Source organism: Talaromyces rugulosus, chromosome VI (genome assembly GCF_013368755.1).
Source record: "Talaromyces rugulosus chromosome VI, complete sequence".
Classification (NCBI taxonomy): domain Eukaryota; kingdom Fungi; phylum Ascomycota; class Eurotiomycetes; order Eurotiales; family Trichocomaceae; genus Talaromyces; species Talaromyces rugulosus.
In genome coordinates, this window is record NC_049566.1 from 1858883 (window position 1) to 1874238 (window position 15356).

General features: G+C 47.9%; 5 protein-coding genes across 5 annotated transcripts; 2 read left to right on the plus strand and 3 right to left on the minus strand.

Annotated features, from left to right (window-relative positions):
- Nucleotides 1-49: 49 nt before the first annotated feature.
- TRUGW13939_11007 (uncharacterized protein) lies at nucleotides 50-1576 on the plus strand (the record flags this gene model as incomplete). The annotated part of the gene is made up of 4 exons (XM_035494117.1): nucleotides 50-277; nucleotides 367-649; nucleotides 722-1214; nucleotides 1267-1576. 4 exons carry the CDS (start codon nucleotides 50-52, stop codon nucleotides 1574-1576), a joined length of 1314 nt encoding a protein of 437 aa, XP_035350010.1.
- A 628-nt stretch (nucleotides 1577-2204) lies between these two features.
- On the minus strand, nucleotides 2205-3557 carry TRUGW13939_11008 (uncharacterized protein; the record flags this gene model as incomplete). Its single annotated transcript, XM_035494118.1, has 1 exon — nucleotides 2205-3557. The coding sequence occupies one exon, from the start codon at nucleotides 3555-3557 to the stop codon at nucleotides 2205-2207; it is 1353 nt and encodes a 450-aa protein (XP_035350011.1).
- Nucleotides 3558-4070: 513 nt separating this feature from the next.
- TRUGW13939_11009 (uncharacterized protein) lies at nucleotides 4071-4931 on the minus strand (the record flags this gene model as incomplete). Its single annotated transcript, XM_035494119.1, has 2 exons — nucleotides 4071-4850; nucleotides 4911-4931. 2 exons carry the CDS (start codon nucleotides 4929-4931, stop codon nucleotides 4071-4073), a joined length of 801 nt encoding a protein of 266 aa, XP_035350012.1.
- Nucleotides 4932-6303: 1372 nt separating this feature from the next.
- On the plus strand, nucleotides 6304-9758 carry TRUGW13939_11010 (uncharacterized protein; the record flags this gene model as incomplete). The annotated part of the gene is made up of 6 exons (XM_035494120.1): nucleotides 6304-6751; nucleotides 6804-7924; nucleotides 8208-8344; nucleotides 8399-8685; nucleotides 8760-9369; nucleotides 9443-9758. Coding segments are annotated over 6 exons (2919 nt in total), but the record flags the coding sequence as incomplete, so codon positions are not given.
- A 192-nt stretch (nucleotides 9759-9950) lies between these two features.
- TRUGW13939_11011 (uncharacterized protein) lies at nucleotides 9951-14554 on the minus strand (the record flags this gene model as incomplete). The annotated part of the gene is made up of 8 exons (XM_035494121.1): nucleotides 9951-11411; nucleotides 11467-12775; nucleotides 13031-13072; nucleotides 13128-13536; nucleotides 13589-14097; nucleotides 14153-14224; nucleotides 14275-14332; nucleotides 14398-14554. 8 exons carry the CDS (start codon nucleotides 14552-14554, stop codon nucleotides 9951-9953), a joined length of 4017 nt encoding a protein of 1338 aa, XP_035350014.1.
- Between the last annotated feature and the right edge of the window lie 802 nt (nucleotides 14555-15356).

Sequence of the window (15356 nt, forward strand, 5' to 3'; positions counted from 1 at the left end):
TCTCACTCTTTTATAATCCATCTCGTTTTTTTTCTCTTCGTTCTCGCCAATGTCACCATCAGACAATGCCTCGGCCGAGGTTGACCCCTCCCGCCCGAGCCTGGAGGACGCTATCACCAACCCCGGCACCGTCAAGATAAATGTGCAGGGCGCTTACATTGTCGACGACCAGCCCCCAACACCGGACAGTATACCGGATGGCGATGGCGTCCATTACGAGCGCAAGGATATTAGGCTACCTCATCATACAAGCGTGGTGAGCCATGTGGCAGTTGATGTGAGTGTCTCAGAGACAAATCGCCCCCCGCAGTAGTTCCCCGCAGGAGCATCATGCACTGACAACGGCTTGCCGCCACACATGTACAGATCGGAGGCTCATTGGCGAAGCTGGTATATTTTACAAAAGAATTACAATCGCCACAAGAAGGCGGGCGCCTCAATTTCATGAGCTTTGAGACGGAGCGGATCGACCGGTGCATCGACTTTATCCAGCAACTCAAGCAGGACCACGAGAGACTCAATGGCTCTGCGCCCGACGAGCTATGTGTTATCGCAACGGGTGGAGGGGCCTATAAATATTACGACAGGCTGAAGCAGACGTTGAATGTGGACATAATGCGGGAGGAGGAGATGGACTGCCTCATCACTGGTACGCCCTTACCTTTTCCCTTTCTCTCCCACCTCTCTTTCTTTTGCATAGTTTAACTGTGTTATCGACTAGGCCTGGACTTTTTCATAAACGAGATCCCCAACGAAGTATTCAGCTACAGCGAGACCGAGCACATGCAATTCACGGAACCGCGTGCTGGAGCATACCCTTACCTTCTTGTTAATATCGGATCCGGAGTGTCGATGATAAAAGTATCTGGCCCGAATCAATTCCTGCGAGTCGGTGGAACACATCTTGGGGGAGGCACATTTTGGGGCATCCTGTCCCTTCTGACCGGGGCTACCACGTTCGACGACATGCTGGCAATGGCGGATCGCGGCGACAACAGCGGCGTCGACATGCTGGTCGGCGACATCTACGGCATGGACTATACCAAAATCGGACTGAAAAGTACTGCGATTGCTAGTTCGTTCGGCAAGGTTTTCAAGATGAAGCGTGCTGCTGAACGCCAGGCGGAAGATGCACCAGGCGAAGACACCGAGAACGCGTCTGGCGCGCAATTCAGCCCCGAAGACATGAGTCGCAGTCTTCTTTTTGCTATAAGGTTGGCCTCTTTCATAACTGACCAAAAGTCATAATGAGCTAACTTCCTCTAGCAATAACATCGGCCAGATCGCCTATCTCCAGTCTGAGAAGCACGGGTTGAAGCACATATATTTCGGAGGCTCATTTATCCGCGGCCATCGCCAGACCATGAATACTCTCTCCTATGCCATCAAGTTCTGGTCCAAGGGCGAGAAAGAGGCATACTTTCTGCGACACGAGGGGTATCTCGGTGCAGTCGGTGCCTTTCTCAAACGACAGCCTCAGAACTGGGGTCGACGAAATAGCTTGGAAGATTCTTCACTTTCCAAGCAAGCCCGGGAAGATTTGCGACAGGAAATTCAAAATCAGCAGCAAAAATAGTACAGCAGCCTGGTTTATTATGATACAAAACCTTGTCGATTCATCCTATTTGGCCATTCTCTTTCTCTCTCTTCCTTCTTTCAATTATTGTGAATATTGAGAGATAAGTTTGAAGAAAAAAGAAACCTAGGCCATGGAAAAAGGAAAAGAACAAATATTCTTATAAAGATACCCAATTTGTCCGACATGTTGATTATTCTAAGACGTGTCGGCTTCTTGAAGGACAATTTTGGTCATGGGAATTTTTCGATGTGTATTATTTTTAACATGACTTGCGCCGGTTACCTACTTACTGCCTGCATTGATATGTAGCAGGGTCAACTGGTGATTACGATAATAGATTTGCATTGAAATGATAGATGTTTACTTTTACTTTTATTATCTCTGATGGCTTCAAATTTGAACAATTGAGTAATGATACAAGGTTTAACATAAAAAACTAGTTTACATTAATTGATATCAAACAATACACGCCCGTTGTCTAAACGCGTTAGTATATAAATGATCGCAGAAATGAAAACAACCGACAAGCCAAGTTGTACAGTGGCGATGCAAGTAGAATTCCGACAAAATTGGATGAGACCCAAATACGCCAATATATCCCCACCAAAAAAAAAGGGAGGTCATATCAAGCAGTTTGCGTGATCGTCACCTTGATAGGTCCTCCTCGCTCGCGAAGCTCTTCTAGAAAGTAGCCAAGCTCCTTGGCATTGTAGATGCATCGGCACTCCATCTCGCCGTCAACGACACACTCCAAAACCGGCGTGCCGATTAATCGATCGTAGCGACGAAAGAAATCTTTCGTCTGGTTGAATAGATACTCTGGGGTATCTTCATCGTCTTCGACGCGCAGATCGCGCACCATTTTTGTTCGGGGTACGATGAGTTTGAATCGTATGCCGCTTCGGCTATTGCGATTTTCGGCAGTGGGAGTTGTTACCGAGTCTGTGGCGGTTACTGGAGTGAGAGTGCCGATGTGGGACTGTCTCGGGGGTCGTGTCGAGGTTTGAGTATTGCTGTTGTTGGATTGGCGAGGGGTGTGTCTTGTTGGGTTGTTGTTATTTGGCTGTGGGTTTGAGGCTGTAGCTTCGTTCACCAAACTCCGTATGCCTGATTGGGTTGAAGAGGGCATTTTCGAGGCCTTACGAGATATAGATCCAGCGAGCGGCTCGTCCGAATTAGATTCAGAATCAGATTGCGAATCAAGTCCAGATACGCTGCTACCGGAGTCTTCATCTGCCGTAGCGGTAACAGATGGCCTTGATTGCTTTGATTGCCTTGAGGCACTCTGGATCGACTGTCTTAGTTGCTTTGATGGCCCAGAAGAAGCAGGAATGTCTTCGCCACTACTTGTTGATTGCTCAGCGTCAGACTCTATCCGACGGCGCTTTGCGTTGGAAGAACTTTCTGGCGTTTGTGCGGTTATGCTTTGCAGGCTTCGCTTGGTAACAGTCTCCCACATCTCCTGGTCCGGGGCTTCTCCAAAGGAGCCATCGAGCAGCTTGCCCTGCCGCACAGCGATCGGCTCGTCTTGAAAGTCGTAGCCTCCACGCCACTTTTTCAGAAAAGTTCGCCGTCTGCCCCAGCTCCAGTTCTTCACAAACACGCCGGTCTTGTCGCCATCAGGAACCGACAGCCACAGCGCTTTATAGCGCACGGGTTTCTCCACTGTGATCTCGACACAGGGTTCCAGTTCTTCAAAATTGCGAGAGAAGACCTTTGTTGTGGCAAGAAGCTCCTGCATTGAGACTGAGTTTTTTCGGTGGTAGCATGGAGGCGCTGGATCTGTTGGGTGCTCTTTGTGCCATTCCTCTAAGAGCTCCAGCAAGTGCGCTGGGAGCTTCGCGTCGCCTCCCAGCACCACCTGTCCCGAGGACGAGGGCAAGGGCCCTGGGGGTGACATGTTTTCTTGCTTGGTCTCTGTTTGGGTAATGGGATTAGAAGGCCGGTGACGTGTAAGACCGTCAAGGCCGGATATCATGATTGTTATTAGGATTAATGACCAACGTAGATGAAAGCGATGCGGAAGCGGCTCCGAGACGGGCTGATCGTCGCGTTCCCATTGGTCTTGGCATTCTTGGCGTATGTATAGATCAACAACGGTAGCTAATAATAATGACCGCGGGCTTTGTGTTTTTCTCTCTCGGAGATTCAATGTTTTTGTATAGCACACTAAAATGTCATTCAATATTGACTTACGTTGTCTTTCTTTTAAAAAAGCTATAGACTGCTACTAATAAGTCTAGGCACGAGTTTCATTCATTCTGGTTGCTTTCTGGATTACATATAATATCGTTCATGATCAGCTTACATGAGAATAATGATAAACTAAAAGAAGAAACAGAATGTAATCAGAAGCTATTAAAAAACATATTAATGATAAGTTCGATCACAGAATAAAATAGAAAGAGTCAATCTCAGAGGAGAATAAATAAAAATGCAAGCGAGTAAAACGAGAACTATAACAATAAGTGTAACTAGACAACTTCGACTGTCACTTGCGCGATAGCTCCAGGAAAGCGATGTCATATTCCTTCTCTAGAGCGCGGCAAAGTGCATCTAATTTGTCGTTGTAATTAAACTTCGCCTCAAACCAATTGCGAATAATATCGTTGCAACGGTTTCCGAGTGCGAAGATGGTATCTCGTGAGGCGTTTTGCCAATGATGTAGTCGCCGGATGTTTACTTGCATATCAAGTGCGGCTGTAATTCTTTCAGGGGCATTTTTGTTGATGTAACAGTCCCGGAACTCATCAAGGTCAATTCGATAGATCCTCTGAAAACCATGACGAAGGTTTCTAAGTTTCTCGTGACTTAGGTGGTTCTGACTATTGATCAAACGAGCGTCGTATACAATAGATGCTCCGTGAGCGAACTCGTTTCGCAATTGTCGATCGAGTGACGTTGTTCTGTGGCATGCGTCGGTCAATATTTGTAGACGCATTCGCTGGTATGATCTGTGTAAAGATGCCGACTGTTGCTTGTGCTCATCCAATTCTCGACGCTGATCATCCAAGTCTCGACGCAGATCGCTGAACTCTCGATTGAAGGCATCTATATGGCCGTAAACGTTAGTCACTAAATTCAGGATCGTTTTCAACGAAGATAGATAGTTTGGTTGAAGCACACCTATGATGTTAAAGCCTTCGGGATTGGTGCAGGTATTTTCACGGCGAGTCATCTTTGGAAGTTGTAGGCGAAGTTCGTCTTGAACGAACTTTATGGCGTCTATGTCTTCCGGGACATGAAAGTGTTTGCCGACGAAACCAAAGACCTTTATAAGGATTAGTCAACGCCAGGCAACTTCGAAAATAGGAGACAGCACTAAACCTACCTTGGTAGATTGTAGAGCCATGGTAGGCGGCGTAGGCAGCAATGGTTATGATATGTAACACGATACGATGAGCTAATAGTAGCAAATGATGAAAATGTGATAGAAGAAAAAATGCGGCGGAGAAAATGAGATTGGGAAAAGACAAGAGGAGGTGGGACGGAGGAGTTGTGGGCGAGAATAAGGATGAATGGCGAGGTCGAGGAAGGAGCACTGCCAGCTGTCATCGCCCCGTAACAGCAGCACGCACTCATTCTTTGGCTCTATGAAGCGCAGGCAAGTTCCATTTTCTTTGTCGTTAATATCTTCACTTTTCTTTAGCGCCAAAGCAAGGGAACAGCGGTATTGTTTCGATTCTCACTAAGATTCTCTAGGCAAGTAATGTTGCCCACTCAGAATAAAGCCCAGACTGAAGATCGAAGTTCCCGGTCCTCATAGTCAAAAAACTGACTTTGAAGTGTTGATAAGATGAAAGAATGATGTAGAGAAGGTGGTTGTAATAATGATAAAAATAAATTATGGTCAGCCGGAGGCCGCCTCGGCAGAGGTTGGTTCACCGTTGCTTTCCTTCCAAAGATCACGGACCTTTTCTGGGAAAGGTGAAAATTGTCACGGTATCTTCCAGTGATTATGCAGAAAGAGGTCTGTTTTCGCTTTCCCCCTGGTGTTTGGAATACCCAGGCTCAACTCGTCACGCTGTCTCCTCCGCCAACAGTATGGGTCCTCCGGTGAAGAGTGGCGTGTCGGGGAAGACGAGGATTTCTTTGTTTGCCTTTGTTTATTGTGATATTTTTGATTTGTTTACCCACTCTCGGTGATCGGTGAAGAGTGGCGTATCTGCCTCGACAATATCAAAACAACGGGGGGCCGCTTTGGGAAGATGTCACACCAGATGGTGTATTTATGTCACCTCCCTCCCCTCACGACATCTTTGTTGGAAAACATCATCAGTATTTGAAGAGATTTCCCTTTGAGATAATTCCTTATCCTCAATGAATTCTGTTCTGACGGTTGCATCTAGGTCCTTTTTCCTAGACTTATAAAAAATTATTATTAAAATTTATAGCACGTGCTGGTTGAAGACCTCCATTGCATGCATGGTAGTGTTATTTTATATTGTGAGGTCCAATACAGGACTGTACACATGTATAATGTGTGTTCTATGTATGGATATTGGCATCAATTCCACTAGATCGATTGCGGAACATGAGTTGAAACACAACCTCCACGTATCTCGAGTCATATTGTCATTAGCCTGGCTATATAAGCTAAGTTACTGTAAAATATAGCTTGTGCTCTGTATTTGGTATATTTTAAATATGGTATCGTTTTTTTATACTCCGAGTCCTGTTACGGAGACATCACGTGACCTGTCTTCCGCGGAACGGAGGCAGCCGCCAACCTCGAATCACAGTCTCCCTGTTTCAAGCCTCACCAGCTGTCATGGTCTCCTTATAGCGTCGCCCGAGGCCCAATGGCGCCTCAACCGCAGTCTCCTCCTCCTCCAATCCCTCCGCCAGTCCCTGTCGAGACTCATCCGAACAGGGCCGGAGGGTTGAAGCCGCCTTTGCCGCAACGCGTCCCGCCCGATCCAACACGACTTGCGCCCGAACATGCATACTATGCTCACTCGCAGCCGCGACTGTGGCACGATAACTCTGCTCAGAACAGACCGATCCATGGCGTTGTATCGACCTCGTCGTCGGTGGCTGTCGCTGCGCTGAGACCGCCCCCGGCCGTTCCTGGTTACGAGACTAGGAAAACCGATGCTCGTAAGCCGAGAGACCGGCGACGGAAGAAGCGCAAGGGAGCATGGAAGAAGTTGATGTGGGTTCGGCAGTCTTGTATGCATACTTTCCCTACACTTGCTTTAAGGATACAGCTGACAGGATTCAGACCCGGACAACTATACCGACGCCGAGACTTTTCTTGACCACCTCCAACGAAACCCCCGCCTCCGGCCATATGATTTCTGGCCCCTCGTTGCTGATTCCACCGTCATCGTTCAGCATGTGTGCTCCGTCGTGATATTTGTTTGCTGCTTCGTCGAGATTGTCCAAGATCGGGTGAGCCCTGTTTCAGTAGTTGGCTGGGGAAGTATAGGCACTGTCCTAGGCTGGGTGCTGTGGGATTCTTGGATCTGGAAAGAGCAAAGCAAGGCTATCAAAGCCGCCCAGATTATTGAAGCGGCCGAGCTGGACGATGGTTCCAGCGCTTCTTCCGCAAGCTCAAACCCGGGAGCAGCGACTTCCCAATCCAGTGGCAATGCCAGCAATTTCCAGGGACTGGGTTTGAATATCCCGAGGTCAAGCTCGGAAATGTATTTGCGACGCCGAAGCACAGAGCTCAGTGCGACATCATTGCAATCTGCGAACCCAAATTCTCCTACTTTTCAACCCACAAACCTATTCTATTCATACAATGAAGACGGCAAGTCTCTATTATCGTCACGGAATCGACAGCGACTTGCAACGGTCAAGTCTGCGGCTCTAATTTATTGCGCATTGCTTGGCCTGAGCCCTATCCTGAAATCCCTCACAAAATCCACCGCCAGCGACTCCATCTGGGCTCTGAGTTGCTGGCTGATGATCATCAACATATTCTCTTTCGACTATGGTAGCGGAGACAGTGGAATGGACGCGACCAAATTTCCGGCGTCTCTATCCACCAATGCAGCACTCATGGCGTCGACAGTCTTGGCCTCGCGTTTACCTTCGACTACCCATGTGTTCAGCTTGACCCTTTTTTCCATTGAAGTATTTGGCTTGTTTCCTGTTTTCCGCCGGCATCTAAAACATGTCTCATGGACCGGTCACTTGATTCTGACTTTCGGACTGGTCTTTGCAGCTGGGGCCGGGGTTGGAATAACGCTTCGAGGTGGATGGGCCGCAGCAATAGTAGGATCATTCCTGGGCAGTATTCTCACGGCTCTGGTAATGGGACTATGCAGCTGGTGGTTAATCGGGCTGCAAAAGTATAAGAATGTTGTCATTGGGCCTTGGGATCCAGCCAGGCCTGTAATACGAAGGAATTGGGATTAGATGGGAGTATCGTTTTGGGTCTGCTTTTGTATATTTTGAATTTTCTATATTATACCCCAAGGCAATAAGATTGCATTTGCTCGCAAACACAGTATTGATCGCTTTATGATTTTAAACATATTATGGATGAGTGCATCACGCTCTTTCTTGTGGGCTTGGACGAAGCAGGTTCCTCCCCCCGTTACTTCTTCCTCTTGCTCCCTCTTCCACCATTACATCTTCTGCACAAGTTCAACGGTTTTTCCTGATCTCTTTTTAGACCTACCTGGTCACTATCGGCTATAAATCTGCATTCAAAGACAGCTGTATCTTCAAAATGATACTCCAAACCCTTCTTCTGGTCCTTCTGGTCTGCCCCTCGGCCGCATCTCTGCGGTACGTCATGTACGTGGACGAGTAAGTAACCTCAACATTCTCTTAGATGACCATTTTCTAATAGAATTTCCACAGGTGGCACAGTGATAACCTTCCCTCGACTGATGTAACAAGCGGCATAACCCACGCCATCATGGCATTTGCCAAATCCGAGACCTTCAACAACGGCAGCCAGTTTACTCCGTGGGAACCTGCACAGGATTTCAAATCCCGGTTTCCAGAAGACACAAAATTCATGATTTCCATCGGAGGGTGGGGTGATATTGTTGGGTTTTCTGATGCCGTCAAAAGCAACGCCTCGATCCGGAATTATGCAGAAAATGTGGCTGCAATGGTTACATCTGTCGGTGCTGATGGTGTTGGTAAGTTGGCTCCTGTCCTACTAAAGGATAAGCATGGTCGATTGTTCGGTTGAAAAAAAAAACTGACAGGCTAGACATTGATTGGGAGTATCCTGGGGGCAACGGCGCAAACTACCGTGACGTACCGAATTCACAAAAGATGGACGAGATAAATACGTTCCCTCTGCTTCTCCAGGGAATTAAAACGGCCATCGGAAAGGCCAAGACTTTATCTATCGGTGTGCCAGGCCTGCAGCGTGACATGATTGCATACACCCCAGAAACCGCTCCAGGCATCTTCTCTGCCGTCGATATGGTCAATATTATGAGCTATGACTTGATGAATCGTCGTGACGGTGTGACCAAACACCATACCAGCGTGGCTGATTCTCTCCAATCGGTTCAGAATTATCTCGATCTCGGCCTGGATCCGGCCAAAGCAAATCTCGGCTTCTCCTTCTACGCCAAATATTTCTTAACTGGAGCTAGCTCGAACTGCACTGCCATTAATGCTCTTGGCTGTTCTATTGCATCTGCGGAATCAAAAAATGGGTCAGATAATCATAACAGTGGAAGTGTCACTTTTGAGTCCATTTTTATGAAACCTCAAGCACCGACGAACCTTTCAACGTCTTCGAACGGCGCCTGTGGTCCCACCAGGGGTAAATGTCCTCCTGGGACATGTTGCTCTCCAAATGGATACTGGTGAGCGTGTTCTTTATTTATATCTCCTGGGTCAAAAGAAAGCCTACTGACATCTCTCTCTTTGTTGTCATAGCGGAACCACAGGTGACTTCTGTGCCCTTGGCTGCATATCAGACTACGGAAACTGCAACGGCCCCTCGCTGATCGACTCATGGCGCAGCGCCCAAAAATACGGCATAGCCGATCGGAACCAAGGAGGACAGTACTATTTTGATCCCAGTGCACAGCTGTTCTGGACGTGGGATACACCGCAGCTTATGCAACGCAAATTCATAGATATTGTGGACAAGCTCAACATTGGCGGCATCATGGCTTGGAGTCTCGGCGAGGATAGCTATGACTGGAGCCATGTGAATGTGTTGAAGACAGAGGTTGAGTTGAGGGGATAGTGAACCTCTTTTTGGGGATTAAGGGTTATTCTGCACTTGTATACTGTAGGTAGTAATCATTCATGTACAAATCCTATCAATCACTATGAGTCTAGTCTAAAAGATGGAACTTCCAATAATTACCGAAACCGCCACATAATGTTCCTACTAATATGAAATCAAATATAAACTGCACTTGAAAAGTTTATAATATCAATACCTCGACATCAACCACTCCCTCCTTTTCCCCTCCTCCAGCGCCGCCAAACTCTGTGTCTCGGCTCTCTTAACTGCACAGTACTTCTTGACAAACGCCGGTCCCATGATCTCCTGTATATCTCCATCAGACTCTAATGCCGACAGGCTCTGTTCAAGGGTCTTTGGAATCTGCTCCACAATCCCCAGGTCCTCACGATCTTTGGCAGATAACGTTGCCGCGTCCGTGGGACAATCCCCATGCAACAGCGGCATGCTCCTATTCAACCCAATATAACCCGCGCCGAGAAGCGCACTCATGGCAAGATACATGTTTGCCAGGCCGTCAATGGACTTGAATTCCCAGTGCCCAGGGGAGATTTTGCGGATGGGCGCTTCGCGGTTCTGGGTGCCCCATGTGACCCATTCGCTACCGGCCCAGACGCCAGAGGTAACGCGGGCATAGCTGACCTCTTGAGATAGCGAGAAAGCAGCCACAGACGAGAAATGCGCAAGGATACCCGCGAGGAAGGAGTCTTGGTAACTTGCTGGGGAGATTGAAAAGTGGGCGTGTGATGCAGTCCCCGCGGCAAAATTATATGGCCGTGGATAGAGGGTGGCGCGGAGACCGTGTTTTTCGGCAACATGTTGCACAGTTGCGCGTGCTTTGAGAAGAGTGTCGACTGCAGCGAGCGGGGAGTTTGGAGGGAGGATGAATTCGAATTGTCCGGGCGCAGATTCGGCGTGGAATTGCTCGAGATAGATGTCAATACTGGCCAGGGTCGAGACGATTTCCTCGACGAGAGAGAGCGCGTTTTTGCGGATGTCGGCTGTCATGTTGGACCACGAATGGGTTTTGGTCAATGGGCCCCAGTTACCGTTATCAGACTGGCGGATAAATACGACTTCAATCTCGAATCCGAGCGTTACTTGGATGGGTTCTAATGCCTTGACGACTCGTTGTAGTGTGGTCCGCGGGCAACCCTCCAGAGCCACGCCATTTTCGTCTTCCCAAAAGGTCATGACAGTGGCACTGTTGGAATTGAGTGCAGCGTTTCGGCTGAATGTCGACATATCTGGCCTCATGTAAAATTGCCCTGTAGCCGATCCGCCGGGAGCAAGGTGATCGTCCTGCAGTAAGTGCAGGGCTGCCAAAGTGATCCCGATACGCCGTTGGCCTTGGACGATCTTGATAAACTCGCGCAGTGGGAACATTCGTACACGAATTGTGGCTGTATAATCTACCCATTGCATCCAAACAATGAGATTTGGGTCCTGGGTAGCCAGCTCATTCAGGTCGAAAAAGCCGGTGGGTGCAGGTTTTGTGATTGCGTTACTTGGTGATATTGAAGTATTAATCTCGGGGCGGGGCAAGTTGAGATTGTAAAGTTTGTTCGAATTGTCGAATAAAATGTCTATAGCTGCCTGTTTGGCTTGAGCAAGAGTGAGACTACCCTGGGATACATAGTCGACTAGCACCTAGAAAACAGTCAATAACAAAAAAGTAATTTCTGGATATTGTAAATTAAAATACCGTCTCCAAAGTTTTCCTAAATTGTAGATTCGACAACCAAAACGTTTCGGGATGGAAATGGCCATCGGTGCTCCAGAGTAGACGGCTAATTGGAGTCAAATCAAAGGCCTGTCGTACGATGTTCTCCTCCGCATCACTGCTAACCATAGGGAACACCTCACCGAGGTCAAGATATACATTTGGATAGACTGAAGCAAGGTATCCAGCTTCTCTAGTGTATGGATATGAAGAATGCAGCAAAACAAAATCGACTCCTGGGTAACGAGAAATAACCGATTGCAAGTGCGCGGGATTGGCAAGTCGCAAGTCCAAGTCAGAATCACCGAGTCCGGTGTGGAATTGGATCGCCTTTGATTTTGTTTCCTTTCTCTGTGCCTCTTGGATGATAGACAGTGTTAGGAATATTATATAGTCATTGAGTGGTTTTTCCGAGATCCGGTATGGCGCTCCTTTTCTATAAGTACGTAGGATGGATTCCTCAACCCTGTCCACATGAGTCTGGTCTTGGATGAAAAGGCCAAACGCGACTTTGTCGGTTGGTGGTAAGAAGATGTCTAATCCAGTTCTGTAACAAATGACAGACTTAAAACCAGCAACGGCATCATCTCTCAAGTAGTCACGAATACGGCCTACGAATTTGACCGTAAAGGTATTTAGCATGTCCTCGCCTTCCTCTTCGTTCCAAGGATCCTCTAGTATCTGAGCCGCAACAGTCTCAATACGGACGATTCGCTTCGTCTTGGATGTCGTGAAGCGGTCATGCCATTGGTATGGCTGGATATCGACATCTGCCAACAAATCATCAAGCAGTAGAGTGTCTGTACCTTCTAGGCATTTGCGCACGAATCCCTCATAGTCGTTCTTCACCCACTGGTCTCGAGCAGCCTTGATAGCTTCCCAGGTGGGCTCACAGGCAAACAGCGTGGCGAGCTGTTTGACTGCAATGTGATGGGGTATTGTGTGCCGTGCTTGTTTCAGTGCCTCGCCATGAGCCTCAGAGGTGATGGATTCTAGAGGATATTTGTTGTAGTTGAGCGCATGCTCGGCGCTGAGAATGTTGTGGGCGTGATTGTCGATGAGCGGATGCGATTGCACTAGAGCGCGTAGTTCATCGACATTTTCTGAGTATGTCATTATCTTTGTACACGTTGTATGCGCTTGAAGAGATAATATTATTGAGGCTCTAGCGAACTGCAAAGAAACGCGCGAGGGATGAAGATGCGGAGTAGAAAAGGTCCGACTCAGCTCAGGAACTGCCCCTCCAAAGCTCCAGGTCACGTTCCCATTGGGTCGACGTGTCACTATTTCACTACGTATAGAGGCTAGTATTTGGCGTTATCAACTAGTAAAATACGCAATATTTGTTTAGTAGTCGATTCAATTTTCCGACATAATTACACCTAGTGAATAAATACATGCAATAAAACGGTACTCTTTTTGTCCAAAACAGATAGAAAAATCAAAGATTAGATCTCAATCTGCTGATATTTCGTTTCCTTGCGATATCGTCTTCATGTCAACTGCCCAGGCTAGAGTCCCTCCTAGACACTTGTCGGCAGCATACTGTTTCTTGAGCATCCATGTCTCGTTATCGTCGTATGAAACCCTAAGCCGAATGTTACAAAACCACCCCAGAAGTATGAAGGAAAGAAATAACTTACCACTGCGTGGTATCCCATGCAAAATACTTCACCGCAGCCTGCTTGTCCAGCACGGGCTTGATACTCGAATTCTTCTGCAGAATCGTATCAATCTCAGCATCATGTAGACTGCCAGCTTCATTCGAGCATGGCCCTGGCTTCCCAGCTCCCAAAGCGGCACACCCAGGTTTAGTGCAGGCGCCGCTGGCCAGTGTATACGTCTTGCCATAGTCGGCAAGTCCGAGGACAACTTTTTGTGGATTCACGCCTGCATCCAACACCCTTTTCAGCGATTGCTGGATATCGGACAGGTTTGTGTGAGGTTCGGCTATGACGGGCTGTTCCCAGCTGCCGTGTAGATCATAGGTCATGATGTTGAGCCAGTCGACATGTGGCTCGAGGCCTTTGAAATCGAAGCCTTTCATATAGACTTTTCCTTTGGGTTAGATTGATTGGACTTGACACAAAATGGGCAAGCTTACAGGTTCCACCCGGAATAGTCACGCTGAGCCCTTTATCCTTGCACTGGGCACGATACTCCTTTGCCAAAGAGACCATATTCGCAGTATCAGCTGGTGATCCGCCAGTTTCCGCGGCAGTGGGGTATTCCCAGTCCAAATCCATCCCTTCAAACCCATACTTGTCCATAAACTGGCACGCCGAGTCGATGAAATTGCGGCGCCCTTGTTGCGTCGCAGCCAGCTTCGAAAATGGCGCGGATCCAACTGCGTATCCACCAACGGCAATCCAAAGATGAAGGTCTCCAATCGCCTTTGTGCGTACCCCTTTGAGCTGGTCGAACAGAACCGTGTCATTGGGCATGGAGAGCATGATCTTTCCTTGTTCGTCGATTAGGGCGAATGCAAAGTTGATGTGTGTGTATGGGGTCGGGTCGATGTCGCTGGCTTCGTATTTGTTGCAGGCACGGTGGCTAGCCCAGCTTTCGTAGTAGGCGATGGATCGGTTCATAGAGCCGGGGCATTTGGGGATGCTGTATTAGGCCGTCAGCATATTTGCAGCTCTTGCTAGGGACCAAGCAGGCTGACATTTTTGGTAGGGCTAGTTTGCAGTTACTCTGGCATCCAAGACCGCAGTAGTCGCTTCCTGTTCCGCAGTATCTAAGTATCGTGGTCAGCGCCTGAGCAAGTTGGTTTTGTAAGAAACGTACCCATAGCGAGAGCAGCACATCCCTTGAGGACACAGTGCTTGCCCCGGTGGTGCATTCACTATTCCCATAATTGAATCAGCCCAGGCTAAGAAAAAAAAAAGATATGCATGATAAACAACATACCACCACACTGAACGGTCTGTTTATGAAGTGTATGTCTGCTCAGCGACAGAATCGACGATATAGGGATCACGAATGGAAGTGTGACGAGGCAGATCATCGCAAGAAGGCCCTGCACCTTTTGCATCCTCATAAAGGTGAAGAAACTGGCGAGACCCATGTTGGCGATGCGGAAGCCTGCGACGGCAAATAGACACAATCTGGGAAATGCATCAAATCACATTAGTTGAAACGCAGCGTTGCAGTCATGAAGAGTCGTTTTGAATGATTTCTGCGTAGATAGTAACACAGAAATAGAGTGCCAGAAATAGCATTGACCAACACTTCTAGGCGAAAATAACAAGAACAGATGTTCCCAGACGCCGTGGAATGCAGGCTGACGACAGCATCTTTTCGCCTGCCTGCGACAATGCGAGAGGAAGAATCGCCTAGAACGATCTGAGAACCATTGTGACACGGCAATATCGGACTAAATGCCCCTGTCGGCGTTTTTATTTGCGCCATTCCTCGTGTCAGATGGTGGTGCGTAGTTGGCCGAAGCGTTGTTGTGGCCGCATGCCGGAGAGGAAGGAGTTGGCCCGTAGCAACGCATTCCACTATCATTTTAAGATTGGATTCTCTCGTTTACCGAGAAGAAGAAAAGCCATTTCGAAACATGCACATCGAATTAATAGGGTATAATATACAACGCCTTATTACTTATTAAAGGTCCGTCAAAACTCTGTTCCTCATCAACATCCAAACGGAAGTGGCTGCCAAGGTTTTCACCTTGACTTCTTAGATCGGACAGACGGGCAGGGCCGCGGGTATGATAAAAACATGCACATAGTTTGTGTGGTAATGACCAGAAATATGATAGAATAAATGGTGTTGGCAAAAAGCGCTGCTACCTATATAACAAATATGTGCGATGTGAGGGCGCGTAGCATAGTGTCGCTTTATGCTCAGCCTAGCTCCATAAT